At 49.5% G+C, this 21,147-nt stretch overlaps 1 protein-coding gene across 9 annotated transcripts in view; it reads right to left on the bottom strand.

The window, feature by feature from the left end:
• Positions 1-21,147, bottom strand: part of RAPGEF1 (Rap guanine nucleotide exchange factor 1) — a 135,059-nt gene that overhangs the window by 92,392 nt on the left and 21,520 nt on the right. For 3 of the 9 annotated variants that reach the window (XM_044264631.1, XM_044264632.1, XM_044264638.1), the window contains exon 1: positions 19,415-19,776. The exons of 3 other annotated variants lie outside the window; for them this stretch is intronic. In XM_044264631.1, coding sequence (XP_044120566.1) covers positions 19,415-19,478 — 64 coding nt within the window. In that variant the 5' untranslated portion in view covers positions 19,479-19,776. Of the gene's footprint in view, positions 1-19,414; positions 19,777-21,147 lie in introns of those variants that run through there. 3 more of the 9 variants (XM_044264635.1, XM_044264636.1, XM_044264639.1) reach the window with 2 other exon arrangements.

The raw sequence follows: 21,147 nt of genomic DNA, 5'->3' as shown, positions 1-21,147 counted from the left end.
CAGCTCCCTGCGACATGGAACGCCTTACTTTTCCAACACAAAGGGCGATGTCTCCAGAGTGTGTCTGCTAGCAAGAGTCTCACGTAACAAAACACAATCGGGGAGGGACACCCCATCACCGCTGCCGTACTCTCTGGGTTGGCCCAGTTCACAGGTCCCTTCAGCTCAACAGACAACGGCGGGAACGTGAGGAAGCCACCTGGAGGTCCGCCTGCCACATGATTAGTTTCTCTACAACTATCGAATCAAAACACGTTTATAGTTCAATGCAAATGAAACTAAAACCTTCCCAGTGCTGAGGTGAACAATACTGGCCGAGCGTAGGGCCAACGACCTCCTGAGACTGCGCCGCCAGGCACAGTGCCGCGTGGAGAGCCGCAGGGCAGTGTTCTGGGTTCCCGCTCTCTCCACTTTCCTCTCCTGCGTCACTAGGACATTTCAGCTTCCCGGTAGGAGAACCACATCGTCTGCAAATTAAGAGCAAAGTCTCGCTGTTCTTTTCTTCACCAGCCCTCCACACCTGAAGCACAAAGAGTATCTGATGCATTCCACTGACCTCAGCCAACCCCATTTATGTGCCCTTGAAAAAACAGAGAGACACGCAGAACAGGGAGGAAGGAAGGGAGAGGGGGAAGGATAAATATTTTGGGCAAGTCACTCTCTCTTCCGTTAATAAGCATATGACCCCGGGTGACAGTCGGGCAAGAGAGGCACAGGGACTGATTGCGCCGTCCCTTCTTGCCTTCCGTGGTGTGAAAGTCTCACCTCACTAACAGGATTCTGTGTTTAAAGAAAACAATTTTCTTTTTAGAATATGGTGCCTAAATATAAAACAAATTCTTACATTTGCTCAAAGGAGGAGTCAGCAAATGTTTTCTTTAAAAGTCAAGAGAGTAAATATCTTTAGCTTTGTGGGGCACACAGTCTTTAAACTACTGGACTCTGACATTTTAGTAGGAAAACAGTTCAGATTTGTGAATAAATGGGTGTGGCTGTGTTCCAATAAAACTTTATTTACAAATGCAGGGAACCAAGTGCATTGGGGCCTGATGGAGGGGGGAAAGGGTGCTGAGCCCTGCTCTAAAGAGACAGCATCCTTTTAATTCTGAAAGGATAAATGACTTTGCTAATCTTCCACTGGGATTTTTAAGAGTAATTGTGACTATGCACAATTACCGCCTTGTGTACATTTATTCAAACCCAGCCCCTCGGCCTATATCAAGTACAGCTCCACTACACGGCCTGGCACCAACGCAGACCGCTGTCAAATCAGCCCTGGAACCACTGTGAAGCCGCCATCCAGACCATCTAGGATCTGCTCAGCTCCTACTGCTTAAGCAACGGTTTCATCTCGGACACCTTTGCTGACCCCCTGGTCTGGTCACTGGGCCAGAGATCCTGTGACCATCCCACTGTGCTGCTGGTTGGGCTGATGGCCTCTGTTTTCCACTGGGCGGTGAGAGGCCTGGCTCTGTCTATTTTGCTCACTACTATATCCCCAGTGCCCGGCATAGTGCTAGACACATAGAAAGTCCTCATTAATATCTGCTGAACGAAGTAGAAGATTGGGTCCCATAACATGCTTTCTCGGCCCCCAGAAACTCCATTCTTGGCGCCTAAATGGCACTGCAAGGGCACGCGATACTTAGTCTAGGAGCAGGGCTCTGCTACAAAGGAAGATACAAAAGAAGCCGAACATTTCAACTGCCGAAGTTCAAGACTACACAAAAATAATAAAACTACCAATAATATCAGTCAGTTTATTTTAAAAAGAAAGGAAGGAAGGAAGGAAGATAGAAAAAGAAAACAGGCCTCAAATGGAGTCAAGGGCCCCCATAACAGCAAATCAAGGGCTGACATCAGGAATGTGACCATTAACCCACTCAGTCTGCATTTCCTGATCTGCGCCGGAAAGGTAATCTGCATGACAGACCCCCACCCAGCACCCAAAGGAAGACGACCTAGCCCCAAAGGATCCTTTCTTTTCTTTTACTAATAGCTTCCAACTCCCGCCCTGCTTCTGCCTATAAAGCCCTTCCATTTCACACATTTTTTTTTTTAAGATTTTATTTACATATTTGAGAGAGAGAGAGTGAGAAGGCATGAGAGGGGAGAAGCAAACTCCCTGTGGAGTTTGCGTCACAGACGGGCTTCACAAAACGAGCCTGCTGTGGAACTGGATCCCGGGACTCCAGCATCATGACCTGAGCCGAAGGCAGTTGCTCAACCCACTGAGCCACTCAGGCGCCCCCATTTCACACATCTTCTCCGAGCTCGTTTCTACTTGCTAGATGGGATGCTGCCCAATTCATGAATGTTCAAGAAAGCCAATCAGATCTTCATTTACTCAGCTGGATTTTGTATAACACGTTAAGTCAAACTATTAGCCACTGGCTTCTCAGCAAGACTGGAAAATTGGAGAAGGCAAGCCCAAGCAATGGGTTCAATTAATAATCAATTTTTTAGTGGCCAATCAAGTAACCTACCCAGGGGATTCTCTTCACCCTCCCCTCATGCCCGTTCTCAGCTGAGTACATTCCCCTTAGATTTCATTTTTTAAAAAAACGTCTCGGGGCGCCTGGGCAGCTCAGTTAGTTAAGCGCCTGCCTTCAGCTCAGGTCATGATCCCTGGGTCCCTAGAATCCAGGCGCAAATCCAGCTCCTTGCTCAATGGGGAGTCTGCTCGTCTCTCTGCCTGCCGCTCCCCCTGCTTGTGCTCCTGCTCTCTCTCACTCTCTCTGACAAATCAATAGATTGATCTTTATTTTTTTTTTAAGACTTTATTTATTTATTTATTTGACAGAGATCACAAATAGGCAGAGAGGCAGGCAGAGTGGGAGGAAGAAGCAGGCTCCCCCCTGAGCAGAGACTCCGATGCGGGGCTCCATCCCAGGACGCTGAGATCATGACCTGAGCCGAAGGCAGAGGCTTAACCCACTGAGCCACCCAGGCGCCCCAACAGATCGATCTTTTTAAAAAAATAGTCTCAAGAGTTAAGTGTACGGTGGTCCTCCGCTTTCTCAATTGGAAGAAGTAAAGGAGACATGGAAGGACATTAGCCCATTTGTACAACCAGCTTCCAGTGATCCTTTGTAGAACTCAGAAGGTGCCCAGCTCCAGGGATGCCGCCAAGGATGACAGGTGTAAGTGTAGTGGGCAAATTCTTAACGCCAAGGCAGAGCGCCATCTTCCCGCCCTGCCTGCTATCCCAGGGTCTCCACCCACAAGCCTTAAAAGAAGTTCATTTTCGGGACGCCTGGGTGGCGCAGTTGGTTGGACGACTGCCTCCGGCTCAGGGCGTGATCCTGGAGTCCCGGGATCGAGTCCCACATCGGGCTCCCAGCTCCATGGGGAGTCTGCTTCGCTCTCTGACCTTCTCCTCGCTCATGCTCTCTCTCACTGTCTCTCTCTCTCAAATAAATAAAATAAAATCTTAAAAAAAAAAAAAAAGAAGTTCATTTTCATATAAATAGAAAAATCAACTTGTCAGCCTTGATATGGCAGCACCATGGGTCCCATTCACTGGATGGCAACACCCGGGCGGCTGCCTGTAGCAAGCATGAGTTACCCACAGGGGCACAGGACACAGCAGTTCTTCCAATAAATCCTGTGAGTCACTCATGAATGGAGGTTTCCTGGGACCTCCTAAAAGAAAACATTCTCATTAGGAGCCCAACTGCCCATGCAAAGAAATAAAATGAGCCTCAGCCAGGTCTCTGGTCCCTTCTGAAGATCAGGACGTGCGCAGTTATCCCCCTGAGCGGAGCCCCACAGACGAGCTGCCCCAGAGAGGTCACGCCAGGCTCAGGGAGGCTCTCTCAACATGGACTCGGAGCACTGTCCCTCCAAACTGCTCCCTCGAGCAGCCCCTCAAATCCCACAGGTTAAGAACTTCAAGGAGAACTAACCTGCACACACCTGCAACAAGGTTTGCTCCTGTGGTTAACAACAACAGGGAGAGCCCTAAAGGAACCATACTTTACTGTTCATATTTAAACCAAATAAACAACGGGGTTTCCTCCCCTACTTTTCAAAAGGCACTGTGCCACCCGTTAACACAAGCTAGAAATCTGGCTGTCATCCCTGACCCACCTCACTTCCTGTTCTCCTTCAAACCCCACTGTAGCAAGTCCTGCCATTCCCCTCCAAATACCAGTGAACCTGCCCACTGTGGCCACCCCGTCCACACTGCATCAGCTGCTGGCATGGCTCCCGCAGCAGCCAGGTCCCCTCCTGCTGCTCCGGGGCATTCTCCCACTGAAGCTGGGGTAATCTCATCAGAGCCCCAATCTGAGGCCGACCTCAATCAAGCTTTCACAAATGCGCACACACGCGGCCCACTTAAAACACTGGCGGTGCCTGGGTGGCGCAGTTGCTGAGTGCCACGTCGGGCTCCCTGCTCAGCAGGAAGCCTGCTTCTCCCTCTGTCCCTCACCCCATTCTCATGTTCTCTCTCTCTCTCAAATAAATAAAATCTTCAAAAAATAAAATAAAATAAAATAAAATAAAACACAAAAAAACCTCTATGGCTTTTCAGCATGTCACCAAAGGCTCCGGTCATCTTCCACTGAGGGCTCCTCCCCCCTCCCACCCTTTTGCCTCAGGACCTTTACACAAGATTTCCTCATCTAGACAGTCCCCAACCCACCCACCCCCACTCTGCCTGGTTAACCCTGACTTAACTCTTCACATCTCGGCTCTGACCTGTCATAGAAGTTACTCATCTACAATTCTGAACCACCTTGGGGCTATCTGGGTTTCTGCCTTTCTCAACGAAGGACCCTAACAGGAGAGAAGGAAGCCTGAGATGCTAAGGCAGGTACCTGTCGGGTGTAAAGAATGAATTCTCTCTGCTGCAACTAGAATGACCCGGGCTGTGGCCCGCCCCCCGGAAGATCTGAGAACTGTCTGTCAGTTCTGTGTTCTGTGGTCCCGATGAAGAACTCAGGTTCAGAAAGATTTGTGCCTAATGGGATTGGACACGGAGGAGGTACTGAAATAGTTGTCGACTGAAAATGAAAAAAGATTAATCAATGAACTACCCGCTCAATGCTTCCTTTCATTGCACTGGGACCCCTGAAATTTTTCAAGGTCAAGCCAATGGCTCTCCAGCCGGGCACCGCCGCCCACACCTCCTCATCCGCAGGAGACACCTGAAACCACTCACACGACATCACACACCACACACAGCGGCCGCCCACGGCTCAGGAACAATGGATCCCAGGACACTTTGCACAAGCTTTGGAGCCGGAGTGGGGTGGATGCCCGCTCCAGCTAGGCCACTTGGGATAACCTTCAGTAAATTTAATTCCAAAGCTGTTTCCTACCTGAAAATGGGGATGATACCACCATTTTAGCCACGGCTTCTCCATAGCAAGGAACAGAAACCCAATGAACATGTTCAAGTAAAAAGAAAGGTTTAGGATAAAGAAGACACAAGGAGACTCCTGGGAATCCAAGGACAGTGAAACAGCCAGCTGTCCAGAAGGCCAGGAACGAAGAAGGCAGGCGGCCCTGAGAACCAGCAGGCCTCATTTTCTTGCTGATGTCTCTCTGCACCTGCCTCCCTTCTCCCCAGAAGCCCACTCCCAGAGGGAGCTTGCTCGCTCCTACAGCTTTAAAAACAATCCTTCTGCCAAGACTCCTAAGTGTGTATCTCTAGTACAGATCTCCCTCCTTTCAAGACTTCTTTGCCTAGCTAATGCACTCGGTTTCTCCACTCGGATATCCAGGAGGCACTGCTGACTGCCCTCCAGCCTGCCTCCACTGCCTCTCCCCTTGACTGAACTGATGGCAGCTCCATCCTTACAGTTGGCTGCTCAGGCCAAAACCCTTAGGGTCGTCCTTGACTCCTCTTTTTCTACTAGAAACCCATGGGCCACGAGGATGGAGGCCTATAACCTAAGTGACTGAAACAAGGCCCAGCGCACAGCAGGTGCTCGAACCAGTATGTTAAACACATGCACGAGACGCTCCTGAACTACTACCTTACCTCCTCATAATTTGGGACGAGAGCATGGTCACCTGCCTCCAGTTCTGAAAGCCTCTTCAGCTCAAGTGCCCACCAGTGATCACACAGTCTAACGCCTGGATCAAACTCCTGCGCCAGAACCAGCTGGCACAGCTCGTCGTCCAAGGCAGGCCACAGGACACAGGTCAGCCGCCAGCTGCCCGGGGAAGAGCCATTAAGTACAGAGGGTCCTCAGGGTGAGACGGAAAAAGAGCATGGCCATCTGGAGCCATTCGGGGAGGGGGGAGCGCAAGCTCTCCACAGACAAGCGCCCTGCTGTGTTAGAGCGAGAGCCATCGAACTAGACACTGAGCCCCCAGTGCTGACCTTGGCGGGGGGCTGTGGTAGTGAGTGCTGTTCTGCAGTGGCTGGCCCACCCGGAAGGGCTGCATCTTCCTCTCAGGTCACGTGAACTCTCCCACTCCTTAACAGACTTGGTGACACGGTGAACTGGTACAGATACTTAGTACCAGAGGAACTGACTGCATTTTTGATGGACTGAATTGATCGCCTTCGCAGGCAAGCAGGCGTTCTTTAGAATGCCTCACTGTTGGGGTAGCCTGGGTGGCTCAGTGGGTTAAAGCCTCTGCCTTCGGCTCAGGTCATGATCTCAGGGTCCTGGGATCGAGCCCCACATTGGGCTCTCTGCTCGGCGGGGAGCCTACTTCCTCCTCTCTCTCTGCCTGCCTCTCTGCCTACTTGTGATCTCTGTCAAATAAATAAATAAAATCTTTAAAAAACAAAATGCTTCATTGCTGAAGATTTGATAATCACCCACAGACGGGATGATTTCAATGAGCTGGCAGGTCCTGGCTCAGGTCCTGGCCAGGGCTGTGTCACCGAAGCCTTACCCAGGGCCAGAGGAGCTGTTTCCAAGCTCAGTACCCATCCCCGTGCTGTTAGCAGGGAACCTGCGCTCCTCACCCCCTGAGCCTCTCCCTTCCACCTAGCAGCTGCCCTTCCCCAGAGCAGAGGACCCAAGGCATCAAGGAGGCAGAGCCCAGCCACAGTCAGAAATCACACACCAGGCACGGTCTCTGCCGTGGTCACGCGGTCACAAGATCAACCCGGGACAAGAGGGGAGGGAGGGGACTACATCTGGGCTCCTGTATATCACAAAGCAGGCAACGCTGGGCTGTCTTGGAACCTGCCCCCACAGGCTGTTCATGCAGACCAAGGCTTGTTTCTGGAAGGCTCAGAAAATGAAGAATACGTGACAGGGACGATGTGCGGCCTACAAAGCCAATATTTAGCATACGACTCTGCAGAGAAAAGGTTTGATCACCCCCTGATATATTACAGATTTAAGGGGTTTCAAGGGTAATTTTGACTATATGCAATGTTCCCTTTTATACCCTGATCTTAGAACTAGCCCGCAGGTAAACAATTCTACTGACGCAGGTGCTCACCAAGCCATAGCTCTGGGTACACAATGTCAGAAATGAACCTGAGCATTAAGAAAATAATCTACAGCACCCTGCCGTAAGTAGGTGCTTGATAAACACAAACGCAGTGAATGAATGACTAAATGAGTAAGAACTACAAGGACACATCTTGAAAGCAGAGAGTAATCATGGCAGTGTGAAAAATCTTCAACAAATGATTTACCACGTAAACAAGACGCGGTCTTCCATAGTAAGCACAGTCACAGGGGAGACGTGCGGGGGGCTAGCTCTCCACCAAGTCCTCCCTCCCTCGCCCCTCACACCGTTGGGCAGGCGTCATTAGTTGCCTTCCTTTTACAGACAAGCATACCGAACCGACAGAAGTTAAGTAATTTCCCCGAGGTTACATGATAAGGAGTAGCAGGACTATTTACTCTCACAGCAAAGTCTATCAGAAGAGAGACCCTCGGCGTGGGCAGCCCTGCACGCGTGCACGACCTCCAGGAGCCCAGCAGGCCGACAGAAGCCCCGCTGCTCCTCTGCGCCGCGGGATCCTAACCAGGGGCTTTAAACAAGGGCAAAGCTCCCAGGCTCCCCATAAGCAAGGTCAGAAAGACTAAAAATGCTTGATTTCATCTAATGACTCACTTATCTGCTCCCTTTACCCAGAGAGCTTTAAAAAAATATCTGCACTGTGGTTTTTACTTTCTAACCAAATACCATCTTTTCCGAGATTGCAGCCCCAGCGCCCAGCCCAGCCCCCCCTCCAGCGGCTTTCCCAGGGCACTACGGGCAGAACGGCCACTCCAGCCCCACAGCCCACAAAGTTCTGGCGCTGGAGTGACGAGGGCTGCCGTGGGCTGCACGGCTGTCCCACACGCACACAGGGTCGGGACCCAGGACACACAGGAAGCCACTGCACACAGAAATGCACCCTAGGCCGAGGGTTTCCTACACGGACACAAGCAGACCCTCTTCTCCCTGAGTGGACTGTTCTCAGATTCGTGAACTTGAGGGATGGTGACTTGCCCAAGGCTACTCAACCAGTGACAGAGTCCAAGTTCCCTGAGGCAGAGGCAATTCGTTTTGCTTTTTGGAGTTTGGTCTCGGAGAACTAGAAGTCCAGCGGGGTGAGGAGACAGGCGCTGGTTAGGACATGTTCTGGCAGGAGGAGGACCTGAGCAAAGGCAGCTAACCCTGGATTGGAGGCAGGGGTCCCAATGTCAAGGACAGAAAGAGTCAGGGATAAAGGCAGACATACAGTCAGAAGGCCTCGAGGCAAAAGGGAGTTTGAAGGAGGCCTTGTAGACAGCGATGACTGTCTAGACAGGCTGCCAAGAGGAAGAGGAGGGTCAGCGAACCAAAGACAAGAGGAAAGACTGTCAAAGGACACGGAGGGTCCAGCTGAGAGTGGGGACAGGAACTTCTGTCAATGAAAGACCGAATTAGTCCACCACGGTGTCCTCAATGAGATTCTAATAAACATGTAGTCTAGTCTCTGCACAGTAAACACGTAAATCCCATAAGATAACCACCACCCTCAGTCCGTTCTGAGATAATAATCATTTACAAAAATACCCCCTTGCCAAAAAAGAAAAGAGAAGACTTGACACTCTAGTCTGCTCTGGTAAACCAGCACTGTCAGGAAGGCAAACAGAGAAGGAAGGGGCTTTGCCATCAGAGAGACTAAGGACAAAGGTTTGGGTCCCAGCTCTGCCACTCAGTAGCTGTGCGATCCTGAACACAGGATGGGGCCACTTCCCCATCTGTGAAAGGAAGAGAAGCGCGCCCACCACACAGCAATCCTGTGGGGATCAAATGCACGTGCTCCGCTCACAGACGGCTGGAGGGGACTGTGTGCAAACAAGGGCCAAAGTAGTCCCTACCTGTATCCACACCTTTTTGCAACGTGACCTGAGGCACCTCCCATCAAGAAGTGGGGTCCCTCTTCCCTATCCTTGAGTCTGGACTGGCCTTAGGACTTATTTCCACCAGTGACAGGAGCTGGTGGTGACACTGGGCCAGTTCTGACCCCAGACCTCAAGAGGCCTTGTGTATGTCCCTCCTAGGAAACCTGCTGGATGCCCAGCGAGTGACCCGGCCAAGCCTGCCAGAGGCCCAGACGCGAGCCCTCCCAGAGCTGACTGCAGACACACGAGGAACCCCGACCTCAACCGCCATCTGCAGAAGCATGAACTAAATAACCAGTCGTTTTTACCCACTAAACACCGGGAGGATGTGTCCATGCTGACCACCTGTGGGAGCAGAGCTCCAGGACAAGGAGCCGAGACCATGGGGACTTCTCTCTTGCCCAGCAGTTCTCCACCAGGCTTTCCTTCTCCTCGGGGACTTTGCCGCCACCGTTCATGCCGTTATTCTTCCCTTTTAAAACCGCTTTCCCTTGGGTGAGGCGCCTGGGTGGTTCACTCCCCAGCATCTGCCTTCCGCTAGGTCATGATTGGGGGGACTCAGCAGGGGGTCTGCCTCTCCCTCTGCCCCGCCCCATGCTCATGTTCTCATTCTCGCTTTCAAATAAATAAATAAATAAAATCTTACCCCAAAAAAAAAAAAAAAAAAAGCTTTCCCTTGGCCCCACTATGTTCATCAACTACTGCCTTGGCTCCCCCTTGCAGCAAAACCCCGCATTAGAACTGGCCGTGCTCGGTGTCTAATTCCTCTCTGCCTCTTCTCTTCTAAGCCTTCTTGCTCCCAACAATGCACTGAAACCTCATGTCCAGGTTCCCAGTGACCACCATGGTCCAGTCTCGGTCCTCATGTGACAGGACTCCAATCAGCATGACCTGTCCCCCTTGCTCCGTCCTAGCACACTTCCTGTCCTTGGCTCCTGGGACACCACAACCTCCAGCATTTCCTCCCACCTTCCCAGAGGGTCTTTCTCCTCACCCTCCTAATGCTGGAGCGCTTTCGGGCTCTCCAGCCCACAGCCCCTCCTCCTCTCTCACTCACCTCCTTGGAATCTCTTCCAGTCGAGTGGCTTTAAACAACATCTTTATGTCAAAGACTCCAAGCCTGGGCGTTTCTGACCTCCAGAGGCTTACACTCAACTGCTTAACAGCCATCTCCTTCAGCTCTCTAAAGACATCTCAAACTCCGCTCGAACTATCTCAAACGGTTCCACACGCAGCTCCTGGTCTCTGGTCCCGTGCCCCATCTGCTCTGCTGGTGCCCTCGTGTTCGCAGCAGACAGAATGCTCAGGCCTGCGGCAGGTCCCACCCTACATGATTTTCTACTCCCTGACCTCAGCTCTCACCACTCTCTCTGAGGCAACTCCACTCCAGCCGCGCGGCCTGTGCTCCCCTCGGGCTCTCTGCACCTGCTGCCCGTCTCCCCAGCAGCAGCTTCCCCTCCCTGGCTCCAGCCTCCTGAATGGAGGACCACTCCCCCAGCCGGGACTTCCTACCCGCTTCCCTCCTCCTCTATATAATGCCTGTCATCCAACGAGACTGTATATGTTTTACTTGTTTATGTATATACTATAAAATCCAGAGGGCAGCGAGTTCTCAGTTTCTCATCAGGCATTCTCCTGTGTCTAAAACTATGCCTGACGCAGGCCCTATTCAGTAAGTACTGGTTGAGTGAGCAAACATCCATCAATCAAGGAATGAATGACTACAGAAAACGGAGTTTTTTTTAGTACGTGTCCCATTTTCCAGTAAAGGAAGCCTACCTAAGGCATCTATATTCAATAGCGCTGGGTTCTTCAAACCTCTGTCATCTATCTTCTCATGCCTGTAGTGATGCGGACGACTATTTTTATCAGTAAGGACCTGAATGTGTGTGTGTTAGACTAGAAGCCAGAAGGCTCAGCTAAGTAATCCCGATTATCAAAATGAGACAGCCAGAAGATGATACTTAAGTCGTCTTCTGGCCTGAAAACTTAGATTTTTTTTTTTTTTTTCCTAACTGATGAGTGACCTATTTCAGAGCTCGACTCATAATAATGACCGCAGAGGGTACCCAGACAGAAAATGACCCCACAGAGAAGGGGCTGGCAAACTTCTCCTGTAGCCCGAAACCCACCAGCCTCCTGGTTGTCGTTTCGGGTTGCTTGTTCACAACCTGCGAGGTAAAGCATGGTTTCCACATTTGGAGATGGTTTCATTTCTGCTGGTTATGTAAGTACCTACGTAATCGTCCTGATTGTGCCTCTTGACCCTGCAAGGTCCACAAGTCACTATGTGACCTTTTGCAAAACGGACCCATCCCTGACCTTGGTGCCCTTCAGCTGTGGTCCACAAAGCCTCCAGAAACAGTCATCTGGTATTTCAGTATGAAGTGACTTCTGAAATCCAGGGCCCTAGAAGCACTTGCCGAAATGGAGTTAGACATATAGTGGCCCCGGCCGCTGCTCCGACCCAGGGTCATGGTGACACCTTCTCCACAGCTGGGAAAGGAGCTGAACCCGGAAATGTACGCGTGTTCCCAGGGTGAAGCATACACAAAAGCCAAAGGCTAGGGACAGATATTGTTCTAAATTTGGAAATATCTGATGACAGAGCGAAGTTTCCTTCCCTTTTCTTACCCCACCCAAAACACCACCCCACACTTCTCACGAGAAAAATTCCTCACACTTATGTCTCCATTTCCTACATCTGATCGTTCGCTTAACAAAATCCAATTTATGGAAGTCCATTATGTATACAGATCTTTTAGACAGGAAGCCGGCAGCGTTACTGCAACATTACATCCCAACGTAGTACCACCGCGTTATTATTACAAATGTTACTGTGGCATATCGTGTGCATAGATGTGACACAGCAATGCATCACATGCAGAACGTATCAAACACGTTGTATTTTACAGCATGGAAATATGGAACACAGGCCTAAGATATGCAATCATGAGACACACGATCATGGCGCTGCTCTGTACCCTTAGCACATCCATTATTATACCGCCAGTCTGGGACTATCCCGACACAGGGGGCATGAGCCACAAACTCCACAAAGGACTTCAGACAAGTTACCTCATTTCTCTAAGCCTCAATTTCCTCGTTGGTTAAACCAAGGAATCATTTTAGAAATTGTTTTATCATTCTCTTCTAGCTCAAGGCATCTGTGATTCCATTAGCGTGGTAAACAGATGCGGCTTCAGAACCACCTCCTCCCACCTGAAGGAGGTCACATCCAACCACGGCCAAGCCCCACTGAGGGACAGGCTTAGACATCGCCTTCATCCATGATTATTTACTCTAGCCCTGATGCCTGCATCCGCTGATCCAAACCATGTCGGCAGCACGCTGTTTAATAGCAATGTGCCGATTTTAACAACACCTGAGGGGCGCCTGGGTGGCTCAGTGGGTTAAGCTGCTGCCTTCAGCTCCGGTCATAAGCAGAGTCCTGGGATTGGGCCCCTGTACTGGCCTCTCTGCTCGGCAGGGAGCCTGCTTCCCCCCCTCTCTGCCTGCCTCTCTGCCTACTTGTGATCTCCGTCTAAAAAATCTTAAAAAAAAAAAAAAAAAATTTACCACCACCTGAGCTGGCAGCCCATCACACGCAAGCAGCTGGGGAGGACGGCAGGGGAGGGAGCCCTACAGGAGCTGAGAGGAAGAACTGCTCATTAGTCACACTAAGGGCCGTCATCACAGCAACAATGCGAACAACTCTTGAGGCCTCACTCTGTACCTTTCATATGGGTATTATTTAATACTCACTGCTCCCTGGGAGGCAGAAGAAAAAAAGTTGTGATGGTAGATGCCTGTTCTTAAATAAAATCTCATGCTTCTCTTCTGTGAAACTCAGCACCTGAATGAGGTTGAGCCAAATCCCATGCAAAGGACTATGAGAAAAACAGAATTTTAAATCAAAACCAGATTCTTAACACTGATACTGAGTTTTGAACTGCCCATGCCCCTCTCTGAGTCTCATGCCATTAGATAACTCATCAAAACGACATTAGTAAATGTAAGTTTTACAAGATTAACAATTTCAAAATGATAATATTCAATGCTGATGTGCTTGTGGCTAACAGATAACCTGATCACTCATGAAAATACAGATACGTCCCTTGGGGACTTAAAGCTATCCCTACTTTCCTGGCTTAGGAATGTTACACTAGGGTCTTTCCTAAGGAAGTCATGCAATGTAATCACAAAATATATGAATGAAGCTACTAATTGTTGCCTCACCTATAATAATAGTGAAAAGGGGAAATAATTTCAATAGTCAGTGGCAGGTGAATGGTTTAGTAAGTTATGGAATATGGACATAATGGAAATGTTACAGTCACCACAGTAGCTATGAAGACCACACAGAAGCATGAAATTAAAAAAACAACTTGCACATGATCCCAACTCTGAAAGACACGCACCATGTGCAGCCCTGGAGAAGATCAACAGTAGCGGCGAACTCGACTTCCTCACTACGTTTTGGGCCCTTTAGATTTAGACGCTCAACATGCATTTTCTTCTTTGCGTCTATCCATTTTCCCCAATCTTTAATAAAGTACCATCTTTTCAATTAAAAGGAAATGGGATTCTTCTGTATTTAACCTAAAAATAATACCAGTCATCAATACTTAAGGGACACTTACTATGGGCCAGGAGCTGTCTAAGCACTTTACCGGTACTTACGAGAAAACTGAGGCCTGGAAGTTAACGAACTCACCCACCCAAGATGAGCCAACCAGCAAGTGGAGAAGCAAAGATTCAACCCCGGCATCCGGGCTCCTAATCACGACGGCAATACTACAACACGCGGAACAGGAAAATGGACGGTCCTGATTAGTTCAATACCCTAGTTAAAGTAGGAACAATTCAATGATGGTGGGCCCTGCAATAATCATTTTCAAAGAACTTCCACGCCATAAAAATCCCCCCATGTCGGGGCACCTGGGTGGCTCAGTGGGTTAAAGCCTCTGCCTTCAGCTCGGGTCATGGTCTCGGAGTCCTGGGATCGAGCCCCACATCTGGCTCTCTGCTCGGCGGGGAGCCTGCTTCCTCCTCTCTCTCTCTGCCTGCGTCTCTGCCTACTTGTGATCTCTGTCTGTCAAATAAATAAATAAAATCTTAAAAAAAAAAAATCCCCCCATGTCCCTGGTGTTCAGTATGACTGACGCCTTCTCCAGACGCTGAACCCCCAGAGTGGCTGCAGCAGGAACAGCACTGGCCAGTGCAGATGGTCACTGACTCACAGACCTCACGAGCACCCCTGCAATCAGCTACATGTGGTCTCTTACACTGAGAGACGGAAACAGGCAGAATCAGGCAAACTCACATGGCGAGTTGGGGCTGGAACAGAGCCAGGCCCATGATCCACATTCGTGGATGTATAATAACAAGAATTACTATCATTAAGTGCTTGCTGTCTGCTAAAGGCTGTATTATCTCATCTAATTCTCTCAACAGCCCTTCAAAGCAGTTCTTATTAATCCCCCACAGAGACCAGGAGACGGGTTTGGAAACGCGGCAGTCACGTGGCTCACCTGGCTCAGCTAAAAGGCACTGAGCTGGGTGGCCCGAGGGCAGCACCCAGCCCTTGTGCTTTCTGGTGTACTGGCTGAGAGGCTGACACCAGACACCCCTGGAGCCCCAAAGCCATGGAATAAAGACCAGAAAATGGATGGTGGGAGGTGGGCCAGGTTCAGCTTTGGCCAGAAAAGCCATCAGTGTTAACTGCCTGGGCGCACAGGCAGGCCCTGGGTGCTTGCTCACCACCTGACTCTGCAGTGGCAAGTCTCAACACCACTGCCGACTGGAATCCAAACAATGCTGTCTTTGCCCCTTCAGCAGAGGGGGACCAGGGAATGGGAGGAATTCATGTGAATCCCGGACTCCCTCCTCCCCTCCCCACCCCAGCGAGCCAATCTCCTTCTCCCCAGGCAGCCCCCATCAGCTCTTCCAGGAGGGAGTTAATTTCATGCGCTCAAGCCCAACTGTGTACAAACATGGAAATCATCAACATCTCGTTTACCAGGCTGGTGTGGCCCCAAGCTGCTGGGATTTCTGGGGGAGATAATTCGATTTGCAATTACTCCTGCAATTTTTAATTCCCCAGGAAACTTCTGCCTGTGTTATACTCCCAAGAGCCAAAATAGCCATTGTAAGCAACCCTTCAAATGAATTCTCTAAAAGAACAAACGAATGACCTCTGAGAGGACAGGATTATAGGTGTCTTCAGAGTTCAAGTTTGCTCTAAATGGAAGGTTTCACCAGGTGTCTGGGTCAATGAATCAGCATCTAAATGTTCACTATGATTTAAGTGCTTTTGTGAAGCAATCTTTTCCAAATGTGAATAATCATTAATAGATTTACTCTTTGTAAATTCAGAACTGCTGTGGAACAGAGGAAGATGTACCTATTTTCTACACCAATGTCTCCCCTTGGAGCAGAGGATGAAGAAAGGACATTTCCAGGTGCACGTAACCACCACACACCAGCCAGCATGGGTAGCTAGCAGTTAGTGAGCACCTAAGATGCACCAGAGCCAGGCTCTGCCGTTCGTACCTCATTTATACCCGTGGTAGCACAGCCAGCCTGGGAGCACAGAGTTTTGTCACCGAGCGCACTCACGGAAGGCCCCAGGTAACAAGCAACAGGCCCTGTGCTGGGGTGAAAGACAGAAGTAGGAGCATATAAATAGATCAACAAAAAATGCCTGTGGTGAGGGCTATAAGGAAATCACACAGAAAAACACAGTCATTTGGAGAAGCCGTGGGAGGTGGGCACAGTTTGGGAATGGGATTACAAAATCCAAAATGTTCAAGGTCGGACGGCAAGCGTGGGGCAGAACTCTGGCTGGAAGTTCCAGGATCACGCTGGAAGCCCCTGCCTTCGACTACCTTCCATCCTTTTCTTTCTTCTTCTTCTTCTTCTTCTTCTTTTTTTCCGGTATGGGGGCCTGCTAGAGCGCCCTATGGTATTACAGATGACTCACACCTTTATCAACCGCTGCAAGCACCTGCTATTGTAAAACCAAAAAGAGCAGCACTGTTTTCTCCTTATGTTCTGGGTTCCAAGAGCAATGAGAAAAGTAAGAGCAAGAGAGAGCACAATGCCAGTCCCCTCAAAGGGAGCACACTGCACGCTGTTTGAAGTCATTACAGGGGCGCCTGGGTGGCTCAGATGTTAAGCGTCTGCCTTCAGCTCAGGTCATGATCCCGTGGAGCCGAGCCCCACTTCAGGATCCCTGCTCAGCAGGAAGCCTGCTTCTCCCTCTGTCACTCCCCCTGCTTGTGTTCACTCTCTCGTTGTCACTCTGTCAAATAAATAAATAAAATCTTTAAAAACAAAAAATTAATAAAGTCATTACAGAGACATTTCTCTACCAGGTATAAAATGCTCTTGAGGGAGACAGCTAGCAGAGGTGGTAAGATTTATGTTTCTTGAACTAGTATTCTGTCACTTAAATTTTTCAACTTCCCAAGCACACAACCTAGAAACAGAAATGTAAATGACCTAGAGGGGAAATAACGATTTCTTGCTTTCGGAATGTATTCTGGGGTTGCCCTTCCTCATTACAAATATCTGGCTCTGATTAAAGTCTATATTCTCAGGAGCCCCTGCCCACTACAGAGCAACAGACAGGAGGGAGAAGTCAGGGGCAGCCTAAGCTCTTTGCATCAAATGCACACAAAGATGTGTTTCCCGTTCACTTGCCCCCAAAGCAGCCCCTGACACCATGTTGTTCTGCCCTGGAGCCTGGAGTCATCAGTCACACACTGAGATTTCAGTCATGCTGGCATGTGGACGATGGAAAATGTGCTCAGATCAGGTCACCGTGGTGTCTGGGATGCACTCAATCTGACTCCTAAATACTGCTCTAAAATCCTATTTCCGAAACATCAACAACCCTTAAAGACAGAGACAAACAGATAATATGGAGGACTGCCTCACAGCCTTGCGACTGTGGGTCCCCAGCAGGGCTCCACGGGACCCTGGATCGGGGAGACCAACTGCTCTCCCAGGGTCTAACCCTGCACAAACCAACCAACCAACCCTGACACGACACTGGCCAAGACGCACTCCTGGTCGGAGGGATCCATGTGGACATAGAAATCAGGGCAGGGAGCTGCTCCTTCTTTTACCCCAACTCACTGCGGACCCTGCTGCAGGGCCGGCTACCACTCACCGTGCTCCCACAGCTCCTCTCGCTGGAACTAGTGAACACACAGGCACAAACTGCAGAATAAAACACAGACCCCGGCTCTAGTTTTGTTTGTAAACTCAGCTGCTTCCAATGGAAATTTCAAGAAGATTTAGCTCTTATACATTTTTCTAAGGAAAACCAGAGACTACCTGAAAATAAATACATTAAATGCCTGTTATAATAAGTGGTGCTTCTGAGTTGCCAGAGTTTCACGATGATTTGCTTATTGGTGGCAAGAGATACCAGCCATGGGGCACTGAATTAGAGTGCTGGATCCTGACCCACCGCGGTAAGTAACCATGTCTGCTAAGATCCACTCTTCTGAAGGAGATGGTAGAATGATGCAGCCAGCAACCACTTTTTCTAATGGTCCCCCCTTCAGTAAAATTACATTAAAGAAAGTATAATAAACCTCATATATCTATTACTTGTTAAACTTATCCTATTTTGCTTCTCTGTGTGTAGGTATGCACTCATTCACCTGAACCATTTTGGAGTAAAATTACAGACAGTATAACCCTTCACCCCTAAACACTTTAGCATGACTATCCAAAGAAGGACATTCTCCTGCATGACTCATCACCATTATCGCACATAATAAAATTAGCAACAGTCCCCAGATTATCACCTACTACCCAGTTCATATCAAATTTCCTGAACGGTCCCCAAATGTCTTTATCACTGTTTTGTCCAAACCAGGATCCAATCAAAGACTGCTAGGGAGTTCGGTTTCACAGTAACATGGGACACAAAGAACGAATGATGGAAAGTCACAGGCACAGGAACCTGGCATGGGATTAGCAGCCTACCGACTTTTCCCTTTCAAAAAGAAAAATAAATGACCCGTAACTGGACCGCAAAGACAACGACGGTTAACATTTGCTTATGTTCTCTTCCCGGCTGTATTTTCCGCGTAAACACCCACTCGTGTGTGCGGCTGCGATCAAACCGGCTGGCGGCCCGTCGACAGCGAGCTCTACTTTTAAATGTGGCAACGGGAGGTAAAAGAGCCAAGACCTGAAGTCCGCAAGGCCAACAGCTGGTCTGAGGGGTTAATGACCGTGAAAAAGGCAGCCAGGTGCGTGGGAAGACCAAACTGCCCTGGGACACGGTTAGACGGGCCCCCAGTTTCAAGGGCGCCGTGGCAGTGCCCAGGGTCCCACTGGCGTCCTCCTCCCCAGAGCTGACACTAACAGCCCCGCCGAGACACAGAGCGGGTGTCGGTGGAGGCTGGCCAGCAGCAGGGGCATCCAGGATGGGTAACCATGAGACCTCTTACAGAAGGGACTCTGAATTCTTTGGAAGAAAGACACTATATATTTAAAAGCTATTAATAACATCCTCTCACCGAACTGTTAAAAAAGATTCAAACTCCTGGATATCAAAATTTTTATTTGGGATATTTTTTCTTTCTCTCTCTCTCTTTTCTTTTTTTTTTTTTTAAAGATTTTATTTATTTATTTATTTGACAGTGAGAGAGATCACAAGTAGGCAGAGAGGCAGGCGGGGGGCGGGGAAGGAGGCTCCCCGCTGAGCAGAGAGCCCGATGCAGGGCTCAATCCCAGGACCCTGAGACCATGACCTGAGCCAAAGGCAAATGCTTAACCCACTGAGCCACCCAGGAGCCCCTGGGATATTTTTAAAGTTTAAAATTTTCAACCAACAGATACATGCTGCACTGAACACAAGCCTCCAGCCACACTTCATTCTCAGCCAAGCTATGCTATCACATTGAGATATGAATCATTTCATTCCTTGGGAGAGCTGTCTGTTCATTTTCTTTAAACTATGATGACCTGCAGAGCTTTCTGGCATGGAAGGTGTTTCCCAAGCACTTTCAGCTTTGGTTCTGAGCCAAAATATCCCAATGCTGGCCCCTTCTTTCTGGAGATGAAGCCCAGGGCCTGCTTACCTTGCTTCCAGGGGCACAGACGGCTTCGTTTCCGGGGCTTCTGTTTCTCAGCAGCATTGCCCATTCTAAAGTCAGGAGCTCAAAGGCCCCTTCTGAGCCTAGGTGTCTTCGCTGAACAGAGTAAGGACTGAGGCACCGGCTGAAAGGGGCTTCCTCTCTCCCACATCCCAATCACCAAGCAGCAGCAAGCCCTGGCAAACCCCTCCAAGAAAAACCTGAATTCTGCTCACAGAGGCCCTTGCCTCCTGCCTTCCAAACTCCCTTCACTCCCGAGAGGAAGCCAGAAGAAAAGGCTTGTTATCGCCCTACGGGTGGGTCTCCGTCCCCGTCCATCCGTCCGACCGTCTATATTAGGAAGCTCTTCCTCTGCCTTCCTCTGACACTGTTACTCATCTGCACAGCGGCCGCCTAAGAGTGAACTGCATTTCCAAACACTTTCAGTGCTGCCTTTCCTTGGGGGAGGAGTGGGGAATCAGGTGGTCAGAGAGCTGAAAGCTAGAAACGGACCAGCTCGGGGTGTGCCGTGAGAAACATTTCCCAAGATTTAGTGAGGAGTTCTGAAGAACAGGCTAGTCCACTTATCTTTACCTACCTCCAGAAAGTTTACATTTGAATCCTTTTGGGAGGCCATGACTCCTTGAGAAGCAGCTAAATCACAGGGTCCTTACCTCAACGGTGTTCTCTCAAGTAAATTTCTAGGTCATTTGTAAGGTTCAATGGTCAATCAACTGTTTCTAATTTGAGTTGCACTTTCTCATGAAAGCACAGTTAGGAATGTGGTAGGGGACCATCTCCAGTCCATATATTAGGGAGGCAACCTGGGACTCTACCAGATGACAAGAATCGACAATGAAATGCCATCCGAAGTAGGATGCTCACAGCATGGCCAATTTGACACGTCATGACTCGCACGAGTGCTTCAAGGATGCTGCAGACCCTACTTGGCCACATGTTAGCAGTTCCTCCTTGAAGTATCACTACCACAAGCCCAGATCACTCACAGAAGGACAAGGCCCCCCAAACTCCTCCCCTATTCCACCCATGGGGCGGGAGGGAATCAAGGCCACCCAGCTGGTGAGACAGCTGGCTCTAGCTCCATGTTTATCCCTGGCTGGGAAAGCCACCACCCATTTCCTCGTGACAGGAGAAGGTGGGAGAGCAGGGGAAAGGTGCTGGCCCTGGAGGGAAGCTGGCCTGATCTGAATCTCGGTAGGCACTTCCCAGCTGGGCAACTTTGGGACAAGAACTTAACCTCTCTGGACTTCATTTTATTCACTTATGTAACGTGTACAATTACGCTGCCAGCTTCAGAGGGCAGGTTAAAGGTTAAACAGGGTATTGAAGAAGTGCCCGGCACACAGCAGACATTCTTAAAGAATAGCTACTCTTGCTGGTTTTATTATTTTATTATCTGTAAACATCCAGCCCTAGATATGTTGAAACAGAACTACTTACCCTCAGAAGGGATTTTTTTTTCCTTATCAGGGTAAGATCTGCTGCAATATTCTAGCAAACAACTCATTCCTTTAGTGCAAATAAAGTTTCATTTACAACATCTGTACCAGGGCACCTGGGTGGCTCAGTGGGTTAAGCCGCTGCCTTCGGCTCAGGTCATGATCTCGGGGTCCTGGGATCGAGTACCGCATCGGGCTCTCTGCTCAGCAGGGAGCCTACTTCCTCCTTCTCTCTCTACCTGCCTCTCTGCCTACTTGTGATCTCTGTCAAATAAATAA

Source organism: Neovison vison, chromosome 9 (assembly GCF_020171115.1).
Source record: "Neovison vison isolate M4711 chromosome 9, ASM_NN_V1, whole genome shotgun sequence".
In the NCBI taxonomy this organism is placed as follows: Eukaryota; Metazoa; Chordata; class Mammalia; order Carnivora; family Mustelidae; genus Neogale; species Neogale vison.
Note: the sequence above shows the minus strand (reverse complement) of the source record. Positions and strands in the feature narration are given on the sequence as shown.